At 40.2% G+C, this 27899-nt stretch overlaps 1 protein-coding gene across 1 annotated transcript in view; it reads left to right on the top strand.

Annotated features, from left to right (window-relative positions):
- The first annotated feature begins 19293 nt into the window (after window positions 1-19293).
- LOC126457717 (sterol regulatory element-binding protein cleavage-activating protein) overlaps window positions 19294-27899 on the top strand; it is a 229539-nt gene continuing 220933 nt past the window's right edge. Inside the window, exons 1-2 of the mRNA XM_050094254.1 lie at window positions 19294-19878; window positions 21555-21785. Coding sequence (XP_049950211.1) covers window positions 21601-21785 — 185 coding nt within the window. The 5' untranslated portion in view covers window positions 19294-19878; window positions 21555-21600. The remainder of the gene's footprint in view (window positions 19879-21554; window positions 21786-27899) is intronic.

The raw sequence follows: 27899 nt of genomic DNA on the forward strand, positions 1-27899 counted from the left end.
ATGCATAGCATTTCACTTATGTTTATGATGAGGTAAGTACACTGACTTCTGCAGAACTTAGCTTTCAGAGGACGATAACTACGACACTTCCACAGAATTATCTTACAGCAAGACGCAGTATAGCGCTACAGGACACGCATTTGAGTGATTAATTTTGTACTTAAAACATTTATTTTTAAAGATTTTTGAATTACAATGATAGAAAGGTTTTCGTGGTACATTTCATTCGATTGCTGTACTCTGTCACACCTGAGGGTATAATTACATTAATCCTCAGGGGGGTACACACTTACTTTGTGTACCATGTGTCTGGTAAGCACAAGGAGCCCTGGCTAATATGGTATTTGCTTATACAACTTTACACATCGGTACCATATTTCTCCAACACAGAATTACACAGCTACCTGATTATTTAACAGAGAAACAAACTTTTTTTTTACTACGTCAGTGACAGATGTTTACGCAATTACACAGTTGGATAACTTCACACTTATGAAACTGTATTTTGTATGTACTTTGTGAGCTGTTCATATTTTTTCAGAACCGTTGTGATACTATGAAGCTTTGAATGATGTATTTGGTATGGGATCATGATTTTTAAAGTACGTTTGAGGTAGATGACACTATTTAAATGAGCAGAGAAATTTTTTTAGGTTTTGAAATTATTGGAGGAACTACAACGATTTTGAGATTTGACTGAGGTGTTATGATGTTATTATTACAATGACAGTGTGTATTATGCTGCTGAGGTATGTTTATGATCAATAAGCTGATGCTATATGAGGAATTTGATTATGCTACGTATCTGTTATGATGAAATATGGAAGAAGTGTCGACGAATATGTATATGTGTAATAAGGTAAGGAATAATGAGTAGTGGTTAGGGACTCTGACTTGTGAAAAAGGATGTTGAAAACCAAGAATCGTACTTTAAGAGTTATGAAATGTGTGTATATGCGTGAATGTACCACAATGCCAGTGAAAATTTTTTGGACACTGTTATACTTATAGGATTTTGTTTCTACAGATTTGTAACGCAAATATTTCGACCTGTGAAATTTTATTTGTATCAAACTGTCACTGTAGCGGAAATTGATGTTGTAAATATTTCGGTAAGGAAGGTAGGTCACCTTGACATAATGCACTGTAAGCACCAAGCTGCGCAACAGACGCCTGGAAAAAAGCCATTAGTGTGTGCCTTTCAGAGGCACAGGTGGAGAAAAAAAGAGGCCATTATCATCGCTATTGACATTTCTTTGTAGAAAGCATTGCAAAGACGACACGCTGAAACTTGAAAACATATGATTACACTGTGTACCTCTTAATTTACGATATTTACTAAATTGCCTAATGAAATGTGAGAAACATATTTACATCTATTGTCTTTCTAGTTGAGAGATTTTTTACTGCGTTTGGAGACGCCATTTGCCTAGAGAATGACGTTTCGCACATTGCTTTGTATATATTTGCTCATTTTGTTTAATATCTAGTTTCTAGCTGCACTGCAGCATTGGTTAAAATAAAATTTAATAGATGTACTAATATAGATATTTTATGCCTACAGATCCAGTAAATAATAATTTTATGATCTACTTCCAAAAAAAAAAAAAAAAAAAAAAAACGAGGGAGCACAAAAAGACATTTCACTTCACAGGAATTGCATAGATAATTTTTGTCAATGACTTGGTAAGTTTTTTGGTACAGTAAGTCAAGGCGATGCATCACTCTAGTGTTAAGATGTGACATAGGTATTAGACATGGCCATCTTTACCGTAATATTTTTTCTGCTTGGGCTTTGTGATGTTTAGATATTAGTTATTGCATTTTTTGCTGCTGTTTGCCAGGCATAGTTCATCTGAATTTTACCTTGTGTTAAGCCAGTTTTACTACTGATTTATTTTTCTTGTTTGCTGCGCTTTGCCTTATATTAGTTGTAATATTGCATTTCCTTTGCTAATTTAGATATACTGCTGCTTGCTTTGCCAATTTACATTTTTTTTGTCATTGCTGTTTGTGTTAATTGTTTTGTGCTGCTGCATTGCCTTGTCCCTTGGTTTAGCATCTGAGCTCAGTATATTTAAGTTAGCTTAAGATGGGGTAGGCTATATGACAGAACGAATTGTGATGAATTGGAAGAAATGCATTGAGAAGCTATCAGAAAATGGTTTGACCAAAAAATTATTTTGAAAGATGATATGAACAAAAAAGTTGGGTTTAGGGACAACAGGTTTAGGTAGGATTTTCTTGGAAATAAATGATGAGGTAAGATAATGGAAAATAAATAATGAGGTAAGAAATATGTGAACATATAAATACAGAAAGCATGCTTGGATTGGATTTTTTAGGTGGAAGCAAATGTTGAAATAAGACGAAAGATCTATGGAATGAAGTTTTGGGTTGGACTGCAGTACCAAATGTTACACTGAAAACAAACCCTGCCCTTTCCTCTTGTGTTATTCTGCTATGTGTTTGTGTACCCTTGTGTTTTTGTGTTTTTCCTGTCTTTATGTGTTTAGCTGATGAGAGTTATGTTGTAGAATTTTTCTAATACTATGTTGTTTACTTTGTAAAGATGTTTAGACATTATTTATCCATTATGTTTTGTTGCTCATGTGTGAAGTTGATGTTTCAAAAGTTATTCTGATCTTTTATGTATGTACTTATGTCATAATTTCTGTAACACTGATATATATGTTATTTTCATTCTTTTGTAAAGCCCGTATTACTACAAATGTTATCTGTATTGTTATGTTCTTTAATTATGTATTTTGTACCTTTGTTATTCTACTCTCATGTTATAAAATTGTAATTGATACCAGTTCATCAAATTAAGTAACTTGTAAGCATTCATTTCATTGCACATATTTGTGTTGGTCATAGTATATGCACAATATGTGAAAAAAAAGAGGACTGTTAGTGTTTGGACATGTGTTAATAATTCAGCAAGGGACTGATTAACAGCACAGCTGGTTCTAAGGACAATTCCAAAAACTTTGTGAGTGCACAAGTGGTGGTTTATGGACTTGCTATATTGTCTCCAAGACTTCTAAGGACAATTCCAAAAACTTTGCGCATGCACAAGTGGTGGTTTATGGACTTGCTATATTCTACACAAGACTCTTCGATGGTGATTGTGCATCTGCACAGTCGCAACAGATGGCTGCTGGCCGTCTGTACAAGGACTACAGTGGGTCTGCACCCCTAGGGGCCCACCAATACCTTTATTTCTAGAAGGACTGTACTGGGTCTGCACCTCTGGTGGCCCACCAATACCGTAATCTCTACCAGGACTACAGTGGGTTTACTCTGTGATAACCTACCTACCGATATTCTCCAAAACTTCGACTGACTCTACGGTAGGTTTGCTCTGTTGTGGCCCATTACCTGTCTGCATGTCAAGATTCAGCACTGTCTTTCTGTTGGAAGGACAACACTACTTCTTCAATGTTGTGGGTTGGCAGGAGAGCCAACACCGGGTTACAAGAGGAAGCCGAAAGGCATGCATTTTAGCTCACGCAGGCTGGCGTGAGTTCTGGAACAGGACAAGGAAATTAGAATTTAGAAAAAACGGACGTAGCTGGTGGAATACTTAACTTTAATCCATAAATGGTGAACGTCGGTCTGGACGGTACATTATTACAGTATCAATAGTAACTGGTACTGGTGCCTTGCTAGGTCGTAGCAAATGACGTAGCTGAAGGCTATGCTAACTATCGTCTCGGCAAATGAGAGCGTATTTCGTCAGTGAACCATCGCTAGCAAAATCGGCTGTACAAGTGGGGCGAGTGCTAGGAAGTCTCTCTAGACCTGCCGTGTGGCGACGCTAGTTCTGCAATCACTGACAGTGGCGGCACGCGGGTCCGACGTATACTAACGGACCCCGGCCGATTTAAAGGCTACCACCTAGCAAGTGTGGTGTCTGGCGGTGACACCACATTCCTCCCCCGCAAATCGGCGTACAGTTGTGGCATAAGGCTTCCGCCCGCCGTGGGGAGGACCCATGTTGACGTATGCGACGAGGTGGGGAGCCTAACAACAGGCGAGGTTGTGCCACCCGCACCCTGCCATTTGGACCACGGGGAACTAGGAAATGCCTGAAAACCTGCTCCAGGGTGCACACCAACATGAGGTGTATGCGCCCGCAGAGAGACAGGAGGGGCCGAAGGGTCGACCTCCATCGGGTCAGGCACCCGGCGGGCGAAGACAACATATGGTCCAGAGCGGGCAAGAGTTCCATGTCGGAGGACAACTGGTCACGGGAAGCGATCGGCAGCGCGTGACCCAGGGAGGCGCCTGGCGGTTGCTGCGACGCGTCCACTGCGGGCGTCGCCGCCGGGAGAACAGGCGGCGGTGGCGGGGGCGCGTCGCCATGGGGCAAAATGGAAGACAGCGTCGGTAACACCTGGGGCTGAGGCGAGCCAGTAGATGGGTCCCAAGGCACTGACCGGATGGCACCGTCGCTGAAAGCAGACGGCGAGCAGCAGATTCCATGCGACGACAGAGGCGCAGCTGGTTGAGATGCCGGCGATTCTCACCAGAGGCCCCCAAAACCAGATACATAGCGCGTCTGAGGCAGCGAATAATGCGCCCTTCGAGCCAACGCCATGAACCTCGGTAGTGACGATAGTAGACAATGTCGCCTGGAGCAAAAGCAGCTGTCTGCCACTGCACAGGAGCCTGATGCGGCGGATGTAGCAAAGACATCAAGGTTCGATGATTATGACTGTGGAGCAACTCAGCCGGCGAGCTACCATCTCGGGGCTGAGAGCAATATGAGGACAAAAAGAGCAATAACACGTCCTCCCGAGAATGCAACTCTTTTAACTTCAACGTCTGTGACTTGAAAGTCCTGACCAATCGTTCAGCAGCGCCGTTAGACTGTGGCGAAAACGGCGCGGACGTCAGATGTTGAATACCATTGGCCTTGCAGAATGACTGAAATTCTGCGGACATGAATTGTCGGAAACAATAGTCTGTGGAAGACCTTCAATGCAAAAGATAGCAGATAACGCTTGGATGGTGGCAGATGACGTCATGGCAGACATCCGGACAACAAAAGGAAAATTACTGAAAGAATCGACCACAACCAACCATCGAGCATTCCAGAATGGACCAGCAAAATCGATGGGTAAGCGTTGCCAAGGGGAAGTGGCTTTTGGCGATGCAAAGAATTTCCGCGGTGGTGCTGATTGTTGTTCGGCACACACCATGCAAGAAGAGCACATATTCGTAATCGCGGCATCGATTCCGAACCAAGTACAGTGCTGACGAGCAAGTTGTTTCGTTCTCACTATACCCCAATGTCCTTGGTGGAGAAGCTGTAAGACTGAGGACTGTAACGAACGTGGTACCACGACCCTAGACTGATCATTATCAGAACGCAACAGCAAAACACGTCGTACAAAAAGTCTCTCCTTGTGATCAAAAAATCGGCGAACCAACGGATCTCCTATCCGTGACTTTGATAAGGGCCATTGCGTAGCAACAAAACGCGGATCGGTCGCAAGGACAGGGTCGGCAGCTGTGGCTGTAGCTACACAACGAAAATCAATCAGAAAGGATTCGACCACGGCATTGGTTTCTGAATCAATGAACATGCAAGCAAGTTCAGAGGAATCGAATGCTCTATCCTCAGCAACAGGCAAACGGGACAACGCATTAGTGTATCCATTCTTAGCAGTGGACCAATACAAGATATCGTAGCGGAACTGTGAGAGGAAAATAGACCAGCGACTGAATTTCTGCGCAGACGAGAGCAATTTGGACGGAAAGGCAATAGGGCGATCGTGCAATCCATCTTTGTGCGCAAGACCTGAAATAACGTTCTGAGATTGACTAAATGTTCTTCCGTCTTTCCGGAGATCACACTCTCGTCCAGCTAGTTGGCTGCAATAGGGACCGATGCACAAACAGTTTGTAGATATTGCTGAAACAATGCAGGGGCAGATGCACACCCGATTGGCAGTCGTTTGAATTGATACAAACCAAGATGCATGTTAACCACCAAAACGCACTGGGATTCTTCGGCCACCGGTATTTGCAAGTACGCATCTGCTAGGTCCAACTTCGAAAAATATTTACCCGGGCACAGTTTGTCAATAAGATCTTCTGGGGGGGGGGGGGGTAAAGGAAAAGTTGCAATCACTAGTTGTGGATTCACTGTTGCCTTGAAGTCCACACAAAGTCTCAATTTTCCGGAAGGGTTTGGCAAAATTACTAAGGGTGATGCCCAGAGAGAAGCCTGCACACGTTCAATTACACCTTGTGATTCCAAATCGTGTAATGTTTTTGCGATCTCATCACGTAATGCGTGGGGAAAATTGCGCGCTCTGACAAATTTCGGTTGCGTGTTTACTTTCAGTTCCAAATGTGCTTTATAGTTCTTGGCGCAACCAAGGCCTGGTGCAAAAATCTCTGCAAATTCTTCACATAGACGAGAAACACTGTCTGAAGGTACAATCTGGTTCACTGATAGGACCGGATTTACTATAGACAAGTTAAAAAACTGAAATAAATCGAAACCAAACAAGTTCACTGCAGAAGAAGAACGAAGGACGTAAAATAACACAAGTTTTGTTTGTCCTTTGTATGTTGCAAAAAGGCTGCACTGTCCGAACACAGGGATATCGTGACCTGCATAACTAGTTAACATTTGCGGCACGCAACGGAGGTGTGCCCAGCTGTTTGTATGCATCTTGATTGATCAGTGAAACTGCAGCTCCGGTATCGAGCTGGAATGGTATCACTTTGCCGTTAATGGCCAAGTCCACAAAAAGTTTATTGTCCTGCTGACGACAAGAGCGACTGTCTCGTGCAACATGAACTGACACTGGTACATAATCACGTGCGACTTGACGGGATCCCCGGCGATGTCGACGCACACTATTTGTGGGACGAACACAGTCACTGTTAGAGAGAGTGGCACTGGGTGGAGTGGAATGAACTACATGAATTTTCAAGGGCGAAGTTTCATGAGCCTGAGTATCCTTGGTTCGAATTCGGCGCGAAGCAAAGGGCCTGGAATGGTTGTGAGTGTCCGATCTGAGCTTTTTCTGGCAAACACTCTGAACATGTCCTTTTTTATTATAGAAAAAGCAAATAACCTGGCGTGACGGGCAATTCTCACGCGAATGTCTAGTAGCACACTGCGGGCATGATTTTAGCACTGCATTTGCTTGCCGGCGCAGTACACGTGGCTGAGAGCCTGGCGGCAGCGGCGCGGCCGGGCGCGAGGGCTGTTTACTACTCTGTGCAGCTCGCCTGGCAGGCCGGTTAACCTGACACACGGCTGGTGAAGTTTCAAATGATTCCTGAGCAAAGTCAAGTGTGTCCTGCCGATCCAATATGTCCACCACTTGTTGAAGGGAGGGATTGACTAGTTGCAAAATCTGTTCCCATATACGAACATCAGAAACGTTCTGTGCAATTGCATCACATACCATAGTATCTGAATAAGGGAGTCCACTTTGACACTCAAAAGCACAATCCCTAGTAAGGCCTTGCAAGGTTGCAACCCACTCCTGATTAGTCTGACCTGCCGTACGTTTTGTATGAAAGAAGGTACACCTTTTCGCAACTACATTGACTGATTCTTTGAAATATGCATCTAATGCAGACAAAATTTCGTCGTAGGACAGAGTTGCTACGTTGCATTGGGGAAATAATTTGACTATCACACGGTATGTTTGGATGCCGACGGAAGACAACAAAAATGGCTACTGCTCGTTACCTTGAATTCTGTAGGCAGCGAGATGGAATCCAAATTGGCGTGACCACTGCGTCCAGCTTTCCAGTGCAGCATCAAAAGGACGAAACGTTGGTGCAACTGCGTGTTGTGACTGCGTTAGCGGTGGAGTGGCGGCTGCAGCATCGTTTTCCATAGCACGTTGAGCCTGGACGAGCTGTCCAAGGGCATCCAGTAAGGCCTGCGTCTGCAGATTCTGTAAGCGATAAAATTCGGACAGTACATCTGGAGATTGTGGCGAAGCCATTACACAAGTAAATCAGGGCAATAGCGATAAGAACGCGGATTGGCCTCGTCGCCAACCCAAAGGACCAGACACTTGGTTGTTTGCCATGCCTGATGCTGTGTACCTTGGTTAAAGACTTTCATCTCATTGAGTTTTGGGAGAAGATTCATGGTGCTGCCCCCAATTATACCCATTATACAGCACATTCTGCGAGCAGACTCGATCAGTTTTATATGTCTGTTCACTATGTAAATGGAGTCTCCAAAGCAGAAAAATGGACCTTTACATTTTCAGACCATTGCACCATCATCTGCACACTCACTATCTCAGTTGTTCTGACATAGCAAAGGGTTCTGGGGTCTTGGAAGCTTAACACTTATGCACTTGGAGACCCGCATTGCTGACAACACATTGCCATTACATGGGCATCCCACAGAAAGCGTGTCCCAAGATACGAGTCCACGTTGCAGTGGTACCTCAAGTAAGTGAAACCTGCAGTCACAAAGGTCTTCATCCAATCTAGCAAGGAAGCAGTGGTGTGGCATCGGGACACCATCAACTTTCACTACATCGTCCATCAAGAGCTCAATGTGCTCCCCCTGTCACCTGATGTCCATAGGGGGTGTCAGCATACAAAAGCCCATCTCCTCACTTTCCAATGTGATAAAACGTATGGCATCATGGTTCATTTGCAACAACAAAACCTTCTATAAGAGGAATTGCCATCCATGGACCACGCTACATCTGACCATGTTATCAACATTGACTCTTCGTCTCTGCTCTCACCATTTCCCATGGTAATCGCCACATGATGCGAGCAGTGGCAGTGTCTGCCTCCACTGACGACTGCTGCCAGTTTTACGGCGACGACCTAGTGGTAGCGCCAATACCTGATGACCTTCACCCTGCTCCTGAAAAAACCCTCACCACTGCAGAGTCGATGCCACTGATGTCTGTGATTACCACAGATGAGGTGGTAGATATGATTGACAAGGGGGCAAAGAACAAGTCGCTAGGACCAGATGGTCTTTCAGCTGAGTTCTACTGGGCGTTCGCCATCTTAGTGCTTCCCCACTGGACAGTGACGCTTCAAGGACTATGAGCGCCTCTTAGTGGTGTGCATATGCTTGGTATTACTTATGGTCCTTTCACTGGAATAGATTGCATTTGGTTGTGGGGCTACCCCTCAAACTGCTCTGAGGGAATGCAGCGACCTCATGACTATAGCCACAGTGTGTTGGCTCCACATGGTGCTGGTCTCCTTTGATTTTAAAAATAACTTGTCAGAGATGCCCCATGTCCACACTGCTGTATGCCATCCCATTGGAGCTCCTCATCTCCAGTCATACAGTTTACCTACAGAGTTTCAACTTGCGCAATCATATCCAATGCTGCAGGGTCTACACAGATGATCTCCTACTTCTCACCTGCTCTACACTGGAACTCAGTGATGCCATCCACTGAATCTAGCAGTATGGACAGATTTCAATTAGCGTCCTTAATGTCACAATTAAATGATGTCAATGATGATGCAAATCACGTGTGGACCCCAGGTTGTGGCGCCAGATCGGCACCCTCTTGGTACCACTCATTATTACTTAGTGATCAACTTTACAGGCTCCACACACTGCACTGTGGCTTTGGCTTACCACCAGCTTTGCAGTCCATATGGCATCATGTTCACTGCCACGTCCTCCATAGCTTGAACCAGTTTGTCCTATGTCAACACGTATGTGGCCCCTAAACCAGTAGATGTTGCCCATATCCTCGCGATGCCATTACTCTTTGGTCAGTCAGCCTTCAGATTCTTCGTGTCATCAGGGATACTTTTCAGAATCCGCTACATCAATCAAACATGGCCTCCTCTAAAACGCAGCCTCATATTCTTCAACGTGCAGGTGTGATCCATTGCACTCTTTGTGCATACCATGCTGCTGCCCTGAAGGGTTCTTATCATCTTTAACATGCAGTGTTTTGGATATCCTGTGATCAGCTTCTCTCCAACCATTGATCGATATAGCACATAACTCCCTGTTATTGTACCACATTGTAACTTATTTCACTGAACTCCGCTACAATCAGAATGAGTGGCAGTCGCCCACCCCTCCAATCTGAAGGACTTTTATCCTTTGTTTACGTCACCCACCCCTAACAACCCAGTGGAGGTGCGGCACCCAGACATAAACTAATGGATGGTTTGGGAGTGTGTCGATGCATCTTTTTGCCATTGGATATGTCTGCACGTTCATAGTTAGTAAATTCATGACGAATCGTCGACTTCTTCATATAGGACTGGCTACTTCACCTCTTTGCTGTGATTGCCAGCTCGATGACATTGACCAGCATAACCTTATGTGCCCCCTCAAGTGGGAGATTTGGCTTATCACGCAAAACACCGTGGTCTGTTACCTCCATACCCTGTCAATGACGGTTATCCCAGTGTTCCTGTTGTAGCAACAGACTTCTCACTACCCTCTTGTGAAACACTATGCACTCATCTGGTTTTGAAGACAGGCTTCACAATATCTCTTGGACAATGGTACAAATACACTCCTCATCTCCTGGAATTGGGCTGTGATCACACACAGTACACACAATCAGTAATGTGCGTCGACATGTACAGGCCAACAAACGGATATAATATGAACAAAAAAACTCTTGTTTCTTGGGTACTGGGGTCTCCTACGCTTCAATCCTATAGCCATTAAGGATTGACACGCAAATGGCTGTCCCTTTTAGATATCTTAGTTTCCTTAGGTGGGGAGGTGGAGGTTTAGGTGTAGTTAGAATGGCAGTGCCTGAAAAGGGATCAGTTTAGTTTTGTTTGGTAGGGACACAAGAGATGGTGCCTCATAGGGTTGGTCCTGCTTTTTTTGTTTTCTTTTGTTAGTTACCTTTAACATACACATCAAACAAAATTTTAAAAAAATAAAAATTGAAAAAGAAGTTGATAGTGGAATAGCCCAAAAAGAAAAAAAAAAGGTTGCTAATGCACGTTTGTGCAGAGGCACTTGACGTTGGGGCAAGCTAGTTCGAATCCCGATGGTGAAAAAAAATTTCACTGCCACTATTTGCCTGCATGGGAAGGAGAGATGATGGCATAAAGTTCCTGATCACCAGATTTTGAACCAATGTCCTGGTTTAAATTCCAGACTTCTCTGCAGAATCTCATCATGAATTGAGGACACGTGACACTACTGATGGTGATCAATCTGGTAAATGGAGATATTAAACAGTTTTATAACTGATGCGGTATCTGTGAAGTAGTTTTGAATGCACCCAGTTTTTTTAAACGTTCTACGTTGGATTCCTAGAATTAGCATCAGCCATAATTCTTATAGAATACTTCTGTATTCTGAATTTGCTGTCTCTGTGAGCTGAGTGCCACATAAAATGATTTCATAACTCATTAGTGAACGAAAATATGAAGAATAAATTAGTTTCTGTATTTATAAATTGCATATGGCTGTCGTACTGCCTACTGCAATTGTAACTGAACTAAGGCACTCCATTAATTCTAGACTGTGGGTTTTCCAAATGTGGTTGTGATCTATCCATAGCTTTAAAAACTTAACATTTTCTGCTTACTTGATTTCATTGCTTGAGATACTGGTTTTATAACTATGGTGTTCTATGAGAATAACTGAACTTTACATACTGTATCATGTCAAAATTTAGCGATATTCCATGTGATTTGAACCACTTGTTGATGTTTATGAATATTTATTTATTTATTTATTTTCAGGGAGGGGATTGGTACAGTTTTTTGTTCCTATATTTGTGCCATTTGCAAACTGTTCCAAAATTTGTAACTTCTAGAGCTACAAGAGGAAGATCATTTATGTTTCTCAAAAACAACAGAAGGCCAAAAAACCGAATCTTATGGGGCACTATGTCTGATTGCTTCAAATTCTAAGTGCCTGTACTTATGTGATTCAACTGAAACTGGTACACTGCTTTCTGTCATCCACATAAAATAAGAACTATGAACCTACTGTGAAATTTAGAAGGTGGGAGACAAAATGAGATACTCGTGGAAGTAAAGCTGTGAGGATGGTTCGCAAGTCATGCTTGGGTACCTGAATTGGTAGAACACTTGCCCGCAAAAGGTGAAGGTCCAGGTTCAAGTCCTTGTCTGGTATGCAGTTTTAATCTGCTAGGAAGTTTTATGAATCTACTGTAACTACTATTCCAAAAGATTTTAACTTCTACATTAGGATTTCACGCAGGCAAGGGCCATATACGTAGATCACAAAGTATTGCCAATGCTAGTAATTTCTGATTTATTGATTCTAATATATCATCTGTCAAGATAAATGTAAGGCTGTTCATTCGATAGTTCTTTTTTAAACTCAAACAGTTTGCCACTGAATATGTTTTGCTGTGTTAAAAGTTTACAAATTTTATTGTACATAATACTCCTGAAACTTTTAGAAAATATTAGCAGTAATGATAAGGGTCAGTAATTCTTTGCTAAAGTTTTGTTTCCATTCTTTGTGGAGTTGTTTGACAACAATGTTTTTAATTCTCTCCATGAAAGTATCTATGTGAAATGATTAATTACATAAGTAACACACTGTATAACTAAGTTCAGTTGAACAACATTTCATTATTTTCCTAATGACTTTGTAGAAACCATTTGGAAATTTATTTTTAAGAAAGTTAGTAACATTGAAAATTTCTTCCAGAGATGTAGGATGACATTGAGTCGAACTTCATCAAATTTCTTTTTTCAAGACTTTTCTCGGGAAATCTGAGCGATTTGCTAAGAAAGTGTATGAGCCTGAATTATGTACTACTGATGGAAAAAGGTTATTAAAAGCTTCTGTGATCTGTAACTCATTGTTTTGGTACAATTAATCTCCTCCCACTGGTTAATTCCTTATGAAAACTGTTTGCAAAGCATCTTATGACTATGTTATAGAATGTAACAATTATTACAGGAGTGTTCTATACTTATTTGGAGTACGTATTACACAAATTCTTCTGGAACTTATCAAACCCTTTCTTATTATATCCATATTCACGTTCATGTTTTAATGTTTAGATGATGTTTAGAAGCACTTGTTAAATCTACATTTGCTTGATTTTCAGGTTGCAATTCATCGAAACATGTCTGATACCATGCAGCAATGCTGCTTGGTTTCTGCTGGATTACTGGTTATTCTTCGTGTTTGACTGTCCCTCTTAACACATATCGACAAAAACGAATTTTGGACCACTGTAACGAACAGAAATTTCCTCTTCAAAAATAATTTTGTTTGTAACGGGACACAAGTCGACTCTCCATCGACATTGAGGGTGGCTTGAAAGATGTGATGAGCAGCATTTGTTTGGGCTGACGCTGGAAATACATAGCAAAAATGAAATTGCAAATATCTGCGAAGACACCAGAGAAAATGCTCCTGATTACTCTTAGGATGGACACCCTGTATAAGGAAAACTTCCTACATTGGTTGTGGTCCTTCTGTCTCTGTTGTAAATCTACATCTACATCAATGCCTATATCTACATCTACACTCTTGAAACCAGCATGAGGTGCTTGTCAGAGGGTACGTCCCATTGTACTAGTTATTAGGGTTTCTTCCTGTTCCATTCAGGTATGGAGCTTGGGAAGAATGATTGTTTGAATGACTCCATGTGTGCAGTAATTATTCTAATCTTATCTTCATGAATTGTATGTGAGTGACACATACAGAGTTGTAGTATATACCCTATCTTAGAAGCTAGATTAAGGAAAGGCAAACCTACGTTTCGAGCATTTGTAGACTTAGAGAAAGCTTTTGACAATGTTGACTGGAATACTATCTTTCAAATTCTGAAGGTAACAGGGGTAAAATACAGGGAGCGAAAGGCTATTTACAATTTGTACAGAAACCAGATGGCAGTTATAAGAGTCATGGGGCATGAAAGGGAAGCAGTGGTTGGGAAGGGAGTGAGACAGGGTTGTAGCCTCTCCCTGATGTTATTCAATCCGTATATTGAGCAAGTAGTGAAGGAAACAAAAGAAAAATTCGGAGTAGGTATTAAAATCCATGGAGAAGAAATAAAAACTTTGAGGTTCGCCGATGACATTGTAATTCTGTCAGAGACAGCAAAGGACTTGGAAGAGCAGCTGAACGGAATGGACAGTGTCTTGAAAGGGGGCTATAAGATGAACATCAACAAAAGCAAAACGAGGATAATGGAATGTAGTCGAATCAAGTTGGGTGATGCTGAGGGAATTAGATTAAGAAGTGAGACACTTAAAGTAGTAAAGGAGTTTTGCTATTTGGGGAGCAAAATAACTGATGATCGTCGAAGTAGAGAAGATATAAAATGTAGACTGGCAATGGCAAGAAAAGCGTTCCTGAAGAAGAGAAATTTGTTAACATCGAGTATAGATTTAAGTGTCAGGAAGTCGTTTCTGAAAGTATTTGCATGGAGTGTAGCCATGTATTGAAGTGAAACATGGACAGTAACTAGTTTGAACAAGAAGAGAATAGAAGCTTTCGAAAGGTGGTGCTACAGAAGAATGCTCAAGATTAGATGGGTAGATCATATAACTAATGAGGAGGTATTGAATTGGATTGGGGAGAAGAGAAGTTTGTGGCACAACTTGACTAGAAGACGGGATCGGTTGGTAGGACATGTTCTGAGGCATCAAGGGATCACCAATTTAGTATTGGAGGACAGCGTGGAGGGTAAAAATCGTAGAGGGAGACCAAGAGATGAATAAACTAAACAGATTCAGAAGGATGTAGGTTGCAGTAGGTACTGGGAGATGAAGAAGCTTGCACAGGATAGAGTAGCATGGAGAGTTGCATCAAACGCGTCTCAGGACTGAAGACCACAACAACAGTATATTCCTAGAGTAATCATTTAAAGCCAGTTCTTGAAGCTTCATCAATAGATTTTCTCAGGCTAATTTATGTCTACCTTCAAGAGTCTGCCAGTTCAGTTCCTTCAGTATCTCTGTGACACTTTCCCATGGATTAAAGAAACCTGTGGCCATTTATGCTGCGCTTCTCCATATACATTCAATATCCCCTATTAGGCCTATCTGGTACAAGTCCCACACAATTCAGCAATATTCCAGAAGTGTTTGCAAGAGTAATCTGTAAGCAAACTCTGTGTAGACTGTTGGCACTTTCCCAGTGTTCTACCACTAAATCAAAGTCTACCACTTGTTTTACCAACAACTGAACCTAAATGCTCATTCCATTTCATATGCATACAGAGTGTTACAGCCAGCTATTTGTATGAGTTGGCTGATTCCAACAGTGACTCGCGTATATTATAGTCATAGGATACTACGATTTTTCGTTTTGTGAAGTGCACAGTTTTACATTTCCGAACATTTAAAACAAATTGCCAACCTGTGTACCACTTTGAAATCTTTTCAGGATCTGTCCCAATATTTATGCAGCCTCTTTCAGGTCGTACTTCATTACAGATAACTGCATCATCTACAAAATGCCTGATTTCACTATTAGTATTGTCTGCAATATAATATACAGTATGATCAGCTAGGATCCCAACATGCTTCCCTGGAGCACACCCGAAGTTACTTCTACATCTGATGATGACTCTCCATCCAAGATAACACGTTGGTCCTCCCTACCAAAAAGCCCTCAATTCAATCACAAATTTCACTTCATATCCTATATGATAGTACTTTTGACAATAAGCGTAGGTGTGCTCCTGAATCAAATGCTTTTCGGAAATAAGGAAACACCCTATCTACCTGATTGCCTGATCCAAAGCTTTAAGAATGTCATGTGATAAAAGTGCGAGTTGGTTCTCACATGATCGATGTTTTAGATATCCACTCTAGTTGGCATTGAGAAGGTCATTATGTTCAAGATAACTCATTACGCATGAGCTCAGAATAATTTCCAAGATTCTACAGCAAATCGATATCAAGGATATTGGACAGTGGTTTTGTGGATCACCTCTACTACCCTTCTTGTAGATGGGTGTGACCTGTGCCTTTTTGTAAGACTGTGCACGGATTTTCGTTAGAAGGATTTACGAAAAATTACAGTTAGAAGAGGGGCTAACTCATCCTCAAATTCAATATAGACTCTGAGAGGGATTCCATTGGACCCTGAAGCTTTGTTCAATCTTAACGATTCCAGCTGTTTCTCAACTTCACAGAAACTAATACATATTTCATTCATATTTTCAGTGGTACAAGGATTAAATTGGGGCAATTCTCCTGGGTTTTCATTCGTAAAGGAACATTTGAAAATGGAGTTAAGCGTTTCACCTTTTGTCTTGCTACCCTCAATTTCATTCCTGTCTCATTCACTAGGGACTGGGCACTTACTTTCGTGCCACTAACAGTTGTTACACATGACAAGAATTTCTTTGGGTTCTGTGGAAAGTCACTTGGCAATATTCTACAATGGCGGTCACAGAAGACAAGATGCATAGCTCTCTTGACAGCCAAATGCATTTCATTCTGCATCTCTCTATCTACAGTCCTATGTTTCGTTTTATACATAATACGCAGTAACCTCAGTTTGTTTAGAAGTTTCTTTACAGTTACTTTGTACCATGGAGACTCCATCCCATTATGAACTGCTCTACTGCATACATATCTATGCAGTAGATGGTCAACCATCCTTATAATCTTGAGCTTGATTTCCTCCACATGCTCCTGCCCTGTGCTGAAAGTTTCAAGTTCCTCGTTGTGATATGACACTACTGATTTTTTTAATCTAGTTTGCTGAACATATGTATGTTTCTGCTTCTTTTAGTTGCCCTTTGTACTTTGGTAATCATTGTTGCTGCAAATGATCACGGATACCAGTTTCGATGTGGATATCCTCAAAGAGGCCAGGTCTATTTGTTGCCATTAGATCCAATATATTTCCTCATGAGTGACGTGCCTAACTATCTGTTCTAGTTTACAGAGAAAGCATTCAGAGAAGACATTCTCAGGATGTCTTATCATGACCAACACTGACAATTAATTGTTGGATGATTAAAGTCTCCACCGATTGTTACAGAATGATTGGGTAACTTACGTACAAGTGAACTGGGGTTTTCTCTACAGCGTTCGGTTACATCACAAGATGAGTGTGGTGATCGATAGAGAGATCCCATTATCATTTTTTGCCCACCCCTGATACTGAGCTTTGCCCAAATAATCTCACATGCAGCTACAATTTCTGTCCCAGTGGTTTTGAGTTTCTTGTCTACTAGGATAAATACATTTCCCATTTGCCTGTCCTTTCAATATACACTTAAATTCCGCCAAAAATCTCACTGCTGTCAATTTCATGTTTCAATCAGCTTTCTGTGCCTAGTATAATTGAGCTTCACTGCTTTTCATGAGCGCTTTAAACTCTGGCATTGTGTTGCATATGCATCGGCAGTTTACCATTAGGATGGGAGGCACTTCTTTCGCTCTTACGCTGATACTTCTGGGTTTGCGAAAATATATAGCTTCAGTAATAATATCACCTATATATAGTTAGTAAGACAAAATCAAGTAAAGTAAGGACACACTAGGTAGCTGCGTTACCAAATACACAACGATCCACTAGAAGGCTACGGTATCTGTTCAAAAATTATCTTTCCTTAATTAAAGTCTACAAAACTGCCATCTTTCTTATAACAAAGCATTGCGTACTCATTTAAATTATGTACTTAGAAAAATTTGTCATAATCATAAAATTTAGTGTGATACAGTGTGGTTGGAGATTGGAAATCAATTTGTCCACATGACATTCTCGTGGAATGGCCCATGTATATTCATTATGACTGAAAATTGGCGTAGGCATCTTTTCATTCTAAACCTGTTAAGCCCGGTCCACACACAACGATCTGTCTGCGCAGACATTGGCGCAGATGTCTGTACATGCAAAAGATCGCTGCAAATGTGGTGTGTTCACACGACACAAACCCCAATCCACTACTCGCCCGCCATCTGTCGGTGTAGAAAAGAAATATCAGTGGCAAGCGACTAAGCTCTCCGTAAACGTCAAAAATTTAATTCAGTTATTTTGAAATATAGAAATGGAGGAAGTTTTGTTGTGGTCTGTGTTCGCAACTTCTGTTGCAAAAAACATTCAGACCAACCGCAGGAAACAGAGAAAGCGGTAAAAATGGTGTAGACAGTGGCTGCTAAAGCGAAAGCAGTTTTCTCACGTAAATTTACTGTGAGAGTTGCAGGGCGAACCTAACGACTGTCGAAATTATTTGCGGATGGATGTCGAAACTTATAATTATCTCTTAAAGCTTGTAACCCCTCATATTATGAGAAAAAATACTTCATGAGAATGGCAATTTCTCCTCATGAACGGCTGGCTGTAACGTTAAGATTTCTAGCAACAGGAAGGAGCTACAATGATTTGGAATTTTCAACGGCAATATCGAAACAAGCGTTGAGTGAAATAATACCCAACACATGTGAAGCTATTTACGCTGTCCTGTAGGATGAGTTCATGAAGGCAAGTCAAGTAAATTAAGTCTGCAAAGTTACAGATAATATTTTTAATGTTGTAGACGTGTTTGAAACACAGTAGGCCTATATTATTAGAGATTATATACCTACATGACCAATGAGCTATGGTTTACTTTGTTTCTGAGTAGGCATTTTCAGTTCGCTACTGTGTAGAAGCAACCTGTTACAAACTTTTGTTACAGGATGCAAAACTCCACTCTGAATTCTAGACAGAGTTCGCAACGAATTTTTTTATTTTTTTATTACTGTTTCTCTGTTTGCCGTGGCGGCAACTGCCGGCAATTTTTCAATTACAGCATTGTATGCTGCTGTCTTTTTGTCTCCGTCACTATACTCTGTACTTTTAATCTTCCACAAACATGGGTGGTTTATATATATTTCAATGAATTCACTTACAAACTCTTGAGAACACTGACTAGTATCAGCCATTTTAATGCCCTGTGCGCACAAATACAAACACTAGACTGAGCAAACAGCTGTTTCGCGCCAGATTTGCGGCGATCTGCTGTCCACACGCTCCAACTTGTCTGCGCAGATGTGGTTTGAACCCACAGATTTGAGAGGTTTCGCTCAAACCTCCAACTCCAACTTCCAGGTTTGCACACACCTCAGGTTGGTGCAAAACTCCTGTCCACACGCAACGATCTGTCTGAGCAGATCTGATGTGCGCAGACATTTGCGCAGACAGATCGTTGCGTGTGGACGGGCCTTTACGCACCAGAGTTAAAATGAATTTAATGTCGATTGTTCTCGATGGTGCTTCTGCATTTATCATCATTGTGTTGGTATCCCTGCGAAATGTGTTGGTTATGATCATACATGTATACATCTGCGATGCAGAAGACGTGTGCGTGAACGAGAATGTGTGCGACAGTGTTCATAATAAAGTGTGTTGCTCGAATGTTTTTAATACGGGTCTTCCAGTGATAGTTTTAGTGGAGATGAATTGCGACACACCAGTATCGAAAGCATACAATAGGAAATGCAGAAACAGTGTACTTATAGGCATACGAATACGTTAGAACATCTACGCCCACTTTTATGAGCATAAAGTGGTTTTTCGATCTATTTTAGAATCATTTCTTGTGGCATATCTAAATGAAAGTGTAACGTTTTGCCTTTTGGTTACGTGTGCTTAGAACAACATGGGCCGTAAACTGCCGTCAGTGTTGTAAACTTTTGACAAGAGACGTTAAGTGTTGTGTAATTGTGTAACACGGGAAAACGCTGTACAGTTGTCATTTACATTTGAGCGTTTTAAAACACAAATATATTATTAAATATTTTCGTGAAGCATGTTGCGGTCATGGGTTAATGAAGCGGTTGGTGTGTTGTGAAGGGAAGTGAACTGTTCGAAAAATTGTTAATAAGGTTGTGGTTACTTAAAACAATATTTACGAGCCAATTACCACTATCAGGCAAAGAAGAGCACAAAGTCTGGAAAATAGTGAGGTATGATTGCGTTATTGTTGTTAATAGATAGTTGATATTGAATACCAACCGTATGTCTTTACTTTTGTCCACACCACTTGTTTTTAGCTTTCTAGCAAAGCACAGCATTAAGTAAAGTGACATTGCACTGTAGGTGAAGAATCCGTAGTTATTTGACTAGAACGTTTTACGGTGTTGCCGTCACCATGGTAACGCCATTGTTTGTTTACCTAGCCAGGTTGTAAAACAATAGGCATATCAACAATGTATTATCAGTGAAGCATATAGTGGCATTTTACACCATTTGACATAAAGTGGGCGAATTTGTAATCTTTGGGATTCGCTTGTCATCGAGAGCATGAGATGAACAGCAGTCTTTCATATTGCGGTCGTTGTACTAGGCTATTGTTGGACAATCACTGCGTTTGTAGGAAGGGAGCCAGTGTGACCGGCAATGTCAAATTCATCAGGAGCTTGTTAAGAAGTGCTTTCTTAGCACGCTGCCCGTAAGACGCTGCGCGGGTTTTACTTAAGTGGTATTATTTTTATGTGCATGTTTGAAAATGATGCACTAAAAATTCTTTGGATGCATTAGTGGATTACGCCTTCTGTACTTCTAAATGCAACCAGGAGTGTGTCCAAAACTAGGTAAGTTTATATTTGCTTGGTCAAGCGGACAAAATACTACTGCAGTGGCAACACCATCCCATATTATCGTAATGTGTTTACGGCTATTTCTTCCAATCACTACCGTATAAATTGTAAATAGGTACAGTGCTACCAACAATTTGAAAGATGGCAAATGTCAATGTCTCGGCGTCAATGCTATTGCCAAATATTCAATGTTTACATTGATGGGCGTGTTGGGAAGTTTGGAAAAGGATTTAGTTTTCCTTCTTCGATGGATTTCGAACTAGTAGTTAAACTGTTATGGGGCTTTGTCCTCAGTAGCTCTTATTAATCTTGATAGTGGAAAAACATTTTTTAGTGCAATAGTAGTTTAAATATTTGAGTTCTTCTTCGATGTTCTTACTGAAACATTAAGTTTTATTTCTTGGCGCTCTGAATCACCTTGCGTTAGTAAATAGCAGTCCATGTACGAGTGACCTGTTGTATTTTCCTCAAAATTTGTTTATTTTAGTGAAAAGTTTGTAACAGTTTGTTGGATGAAAGTTTATTAGCAATACATCATCTTAAATCTCCCGTCGAGTACTTACTGTGGCACTAAAATTTGTAAAGAAAGAGCAACCACAAATTATTTTCCACAAGTCGATATAGCAGCATCACATTGTGTCATCAATTAACTGTACAAGTTCGCCGTGTGCTGAAAGTAAAATATTTCATAAAATGCATTGATGATTTATAAGTATCATAACTGGGCATGTAGGTATTTCCATTATTACTTATGAATGGATAATATGTGCAGCAGTTAAACATTGCCAGGCATTTAAAAATTGATTGGATGTATTTGCCCTGTTTGTCAGTTTATTTCATAAAATGTCTTTCATTACTGGCAACCTTGAGATAAAGGTAACAATTCTCATGTTGTGTGTAAAAATGTGACTCCTGTTATAAGAATTTACAAGAGGTTTCGAGTTATATTATGATAGTAATAACTTCTAAGATAGTTGTCAGGTAGAAAGCTTTCTTCATTGTATCCTTTCTAGATTAAGTGCTTTCAGTACTGTTATTTTCAGAGGTATGTTTACCATGTCTAGCTTCTTGCTGTGGTGGTAATGTGGGATGGCAACTACCGTGTCACCACCAGATGGGCCTGCCCATGTGAACTCACATTCACATCAGCGATCAAGCACACGAGTGTCTCTGCCAGAGAAAGTTTCACAGCTGTATTACGCCCATGGACTGTTCTGTGCTAGTCATCAGTGGCTTGTTTTGGGATTTGCTGCCATTGTTGTTTTGTTGTGCTGGTGAGTGAGACTGCATCTATTCACTGTCTGAGCAGCAGAATCGACAGCAAAGTAGTACTTGAATTCATTATAGTTTTGCTTAGTTGATTCCATTTGGGAGAAATTGGAGAGATAGCTTTTAGGTATGTTTGTGTTTCAATTAGTTGCCTACCTATAACTGTTTTTAGTTGAAGCAATTCACAAAACATATGTCATTAAGGTAGTAAAGTAGTGAAATTCTGCACTCATATTTACATCATAAATTGGGACATTTTGTTTTTTCCTGTTCTTGTTTTTCAGTTGTGCCATGTAAATTTAGCATTACATACATACTGTAATTTGATTCTTCAGACAGGAATTTCTGCCGGCTAAAGTAAGGGATTCCTCTTATTACTTCAGTCCCTCCAGCCTCCTCATGAAGTGCCAAATTACAATGTGTGGGTGTGGGTGGGTGGTTTTTTTTGTTCTGAAGCCTGCACTCACATTTTCTTGAAATATTAAGTGGAGCCCCTCTGTGGCCTCGGTTACATAGTGACATATGAAAATATTTGCTGTCATACCTGCATTGGTTAGTATATAGAAAAAATCCCGCTAAAAATGCAGTGACTTATTTTCACCTAGGTTGTTAACCATTTTTAACTTTTCAGAGAAGCGTTTCGAGTGGCGAATTTCAAGTAATACCTACACATTTTTGGGGTTGTCTGTTAAAATTTGCTTCTTTTGCCATAACACAGCAGAGTTTACAGTGTCAGATAACTAACACATTTTTCAGATGCAGGTGCGAGAGAATTCTGAACAGTGGTTTATTAAGTGAGGACCTGAAAAAAAGTAAGGTCACTAGCTTATGAAAAAGCACATCCTCATTACAAAAATAAACATGTTATGTCTTCATTTATGTTCTTTAAAAGCCCATAAAATTTCTCTTTTCACGAGTTATTGAAGGTCCTTAAACATTACATTCTTTTGTCGAAAAAGTTAGTGGAATAATATGCAGATAACGAGGTTTGCATAATAACCATATAGCAAAATACTCTCCTCATTGTGTGCTATCATTTGCCAAAATCTCATTTCAGTACTTCAAACCGCTTATGAAATATGAGGAATGTTATGGATATTTTACTCCGCCATTATTGCTGGTGTGGCACAATCACAAATGAGTGTGCTACATCAGATCAGTTATCTTGAGCATAAAGCAGAACTCAAAATGTTAGCTGAATTTCATACACAGCAACATATTGTGTAATATGCACCAACACAAAATAATAGCAACCCCTAGTTTTCATTGCAAACTTTTTTTTAATTTCGTGCAGTTTTACCTTCACTTAAATATCACAATGACTATGACAATTAACGAAATGAATCATATGCCATAATAACCTGACATTAGAAGCTATAAATAACACAAAGATGAAATTCTTTTTCCGAAGAGTTTGTGTAAAATTGTTTAAGAAAAGATTGCAGAGCTTGCACTGCAATTCTGTCATTGCCAACCAGCTGAAAGCTGACCATCAGTCGGCTTCCCCTTCCAAATGAACGAATGAACTTGCTGGCACTTTGGGCAAAAATTGGTCACTGTGTATCAGCCACTGTACCCTGCTCCGACTTTTAAGACATGCTGATTAAATAACAGTTCGAAGCTACAAAAATATACACACAAATGAAAAGATCTCTGTAATGTATAAATGTTTACCTTATGATTTTTTTTCCTTACTTTGTACAGTATTGAAGGAGTCCTCAATTCTAAAGTGTAATTTTTGTTTGTCATTCTTGTTTTTTACATAACTTTTTGGGGGTGGGCTTTACTGCAGGTGTTGATTGACATAGAAATTCTGCCTCTGGTATGGAGGGTATTGCAAGCTCTGTGTTTCATGACATTATCAATACTGGGCAGATATAAACGTAAATATTGCAATCTTACAATGAGGGTGTCACAGTTAGCAATGATGCTTCTTAACAAGTACAGTACAGAGTTGTATATTCTGTCGTAATTGTAATTCTTTAAGTTGTGGTTACAGCCTTGGTATCAATGAACTTCGTTGTTTTATGTATGGAATTCCTTCAGATTCATTACATGTGGTCACGTTTCATCATTACTTTCAACTTTAACTTGTTTTGAAACCTTTTCAAATTCTTGCCTCCTTAAATGCTTCAGAAACAAAAATACTTTTTCAGCATGTTAACATGTGCACACATTTTTGCTATTCTTAATTTATTTATTTTTTTGCCAGTCCTTTCAACATCTTATTGCACAGGATGGTGGGAATTCTCAATATTTTTGATGCTGTTTCTTGCTTGGAAATTTCCCAAGACAGGGTGACTGGACTTTTACATCTACGGCTATACTCTGCAAGACATCTTACACTGCATTTTCTGGTCATGATCATTTCAGAAGACATGTTGGGGGAAGTAATATGTTGCTTGACTCTTCTTCAAACATACTCTCTTGGAATTTCAACAGTAACACCGTCAATGATGCACAATGTCTCTCTTGTAGCAATTGCCACTTCAGTTTTATTGAGCATCTCTGTTACACACTTTCGCTGACTGAACAGACCCTTGATGAAATGAGCTACTTTTCATTGGATGTTATCTATCTATTTCACAAACCCTACGTGGTAAGGGTCCCGGGGTGATGAACAAAATTCAAGCATTGGTCAGACAGTTGTTTTGTAAGCCTCTTGTTTCATGAGTGAGCTACACATCCTTAAGATTCTTCCTCAGATCTGCTTTTTTTACAATTAACTTCATGTGATCATTCCTCTCTAACTTACTCCTAGGTATTTTTTGGTAAATACTATTTCCAGTCAGTTTTCACCAAAAGTTTAATTGAACAGTGGTGGATCTCTTCATCTACTTGCATGAGATACATTATATTTATTTACAGTCAGGGTTGACTACCCGTCCCTGTTTCAGATATAAGTCGTCCTTGGATCTTCTCGCATTTCGCTACAGTCATATCACATTCCCATAGACAGCATCATCCGCAAATAGCCTGATGGAGCTTTCATTGTTACCCACAAGATCATTTATCTGTGTTGTAAGCTGTAATGGCCCTATAACACCCCCCTGGGGTTCTCCAGAAATTACCTCAGCATCTGTCGATTTCATTCCATTAAGAATAATGTGTTGAGTTCTAGCTCATATAAAGTCCTGAATCCAGTCACAAATCTGATTCGATACCCTGTGAGCTTACATTTTGCATAGAATGCCCTTCACGATGTCAAGCAACATGGCATTGACCTGGCCACCTTTAGCTATGGTGCTCCGGATTTCATTGATGAGCCGAGTGAATTATGTTTTGCAAGATCTCTGTTTGCGGAATCCATGTTTTTTTTTTTTAGATCTTTATTCCCCAGAAATATCATAGTGTGTGAGTGTAGAACATTCCCCCGTAAGTCTATAACAGATTGTCACTAACAGTATATGCCTAAAATTGTGGTCATCATTATACCAGTGACTTGTGACAAACTATTGTTAGAAGAGGAGCAGTTACTTTCACGTAACCATTTGTAACGATGTTCGATGACAAGAAGAGGTGTAACTTTGAATTGCAAGCAAAATCCACACCTCTCTCCCATCGGTTGACTTACTTGATCTGCGAAGCGATCTTCTTCTCTGGATTGCTGGCTCCTTTGATCTCCAAACCCTTCTTCTCTGAAGAATAATGCTGGTTACAGGAATTTATAAGGCACTCTATTTTTGAAATAATTTAGCATTCGAAGAATACTTTTAACTTCGGCATAGTATATTTCAACTTCCACAGAGAACAAATTCAACATTTCTCACATCAATATTCGAATGTTTATAAGTCAACCGATTTGTCTCACGTTAGACTCGACAAAAACATCTACAGTAGTGTAGTTTTTACAACCACATAATTTATAAACATGTCTTGCTTCTAGCAAGTCCAGCACATGAAGTACAATTAAATGTCTATAATCAATTGTTCATTTTTCTTTAACAATGATCACAGACACTAAAACAGTAAGGAATACTTCATGATTACTTCTTGCTCTTCCAATAAAACTTCCGTGGCGCGAGTGGCAAAAACTTGTCAACACTGTTTGACCGTCGCGTCTAACTTGTGCTTATGACTCCTTTCCAGCCTGCACACACAAACGTGTCGTGCAGTGTGTACGTTCTCCCACACTTATTTTTAAAATATCGTGTGTTCGAGACAGTAGAAGAACGAGTGGTTCTGGAATTTACATGGAAGTTCTTGAAGCACTATATATCGCTCCCCTCAGCTCTAACATGTGATATTTTATACATACTCATTATGTACATTAGTATTACATAGAATAACAATTGATAATTCCTGCATTTTTTATTAACCATGCATAACTCTTTTATTTACTATTTAGCTTTTCTTTTTTCATTTTACTTTGATTATAAAATGACAGTATTTCACTCAATGTTGGAGTCAATACTTTTATATCTAGGAGTAGTAGGGCCTAAACCTTTGGGTTTCCAATTGTAAGCTCCAGGTGTTACTGACACTTATTTTACTCTTTTATTCTAATTCTTTGTACCGCTTCTTTAGTATGTAATAGCTTCATTAATTATAGACTGTTTGTAGTCTGGAGGAACTCTGGGCAAATGAAAGTGTTCTTCTTGACACTTGTAAACTCGCGTAAAACATAATAATTCTATTGGAATATAAAATTCAAACTTACCAGAATAATTCGTATGAAATATGCGACTTCTGTCACGATACTGTCCTTTTCCCCTAGGATCAGTATCTATATCTTACAGGTGGGTTGACCTTATGAGTGCACATACTCCTTCCGTTTTGGTAGGTATGCTTCCTCTTAATTCTTATTCTCCTATGGTACAGGTCAATCCCTTTCTTGGTGCCCCTGTCCACACAGTATAGGTCAGTCTTTCTTAGGTCTGCCTATCAGCCTTTTATATTCAATAAAAACTGGGTGCCCCCCCCCCCCCCCCCCCCTATCCTTCCCGAGTAGGCCTCATGGTTCATTGCCCTAGTATACATCTTAATGTACACTGTAGTTAAACATTTCCTGGAAAAAATGAAAATCTATTTCACACTCACTTTTTAATACTTCATTTAATACCCTAGAGTCCTCCTCTACTTTTCAACTTCTGTAATCTTTAGTAGATACTATGTCTACCCATATTATCTGACTCTTAGTAGATACTATGTTTACACCTAATGAATAAGTCCCACTACTCTATGACTCATCACTCCATCAGAGTATTTGCTACACCGACTTTACTTAATTAAGCATCATAATGAACTGCAATCTGGCTTGCGATCTCCTTCATTACCCACGCCTCCTTCTTATGTATACTCGTTGTAAAATTCTATACTTACGTATATATGTGATATGAAATCTTTATAGCTCTCATATGTATATATATATATTTTCCTATATAATAGAGGGAAACATTCCACGTGGGAAAAATATATCTAAAAACAAAGATGATGTGACTTACCGAACGAAAGCGCTGGCAGGTCGATAGACACACAAACATACACACAAAATTCTAGCTTTCGCAACAAACGGTCCTATATATACATGCAATGTAGAACTGTCACAATAAATAACAATGTGTGCATATTTCCCGATGTACACATACGTTCCCTCTACAACACTTGACGGTTCATATCTCTCGACAGGTTTCTAGTTGGTAGTTTCACTGTTTGCATACTCGTGTATCTTTGTGTGTGTGATGATATGTGTTTGTGCAGCCTGATTCTTCGGCTTTCTTATCTGGAGATAAGTTGTAGGTTATTGGAAACCACGGAGAATATGAAGGACTTCTGCAATAGAAGTAGATGAATATGGAAAGAGGGAAAAAATAGGCAGGTATTCAAAAGAGAAGTAAGAAAGGAAAAAATAGAAATGGTCGCTAAGTTCGAAGAAGAGAAAGAAGATAGCCTCAAAGACAGGAAACCCTTTCAACCCCCCTTCCCCAGGATCCCTACCTCACCAGTACTTGAGTGAGAAGCCGGAGGAGGTATGGTGTTAAATTGTTTCCTACAGAACGGACATTCTCACCTTCACCTTGAGGTCCCTGAAGAAAATCTTATCAACCCTTATGGAATGGCAAATGGTAAAGAATCAGTCACACTTGTTTGCGAGGGTTGTTTGGAAGGGAGTGGTGTGT

This window comes from Schistocerca serialis, chromosome 2 (genome assembly GCF_023864345.2).
Source record: "Schistocerca serialis cubense isolate TAMUIC-IGC-003099 chromosome 2, iqSchSeri2.2, whole genome shotgun sequence".
Taxonomy (NCBI): Eukaryota; Metazoa; Arthropoda; class Insecta; order Orthoptera; family Acrididae; genus Schistocerca; species Schistocerca serialis.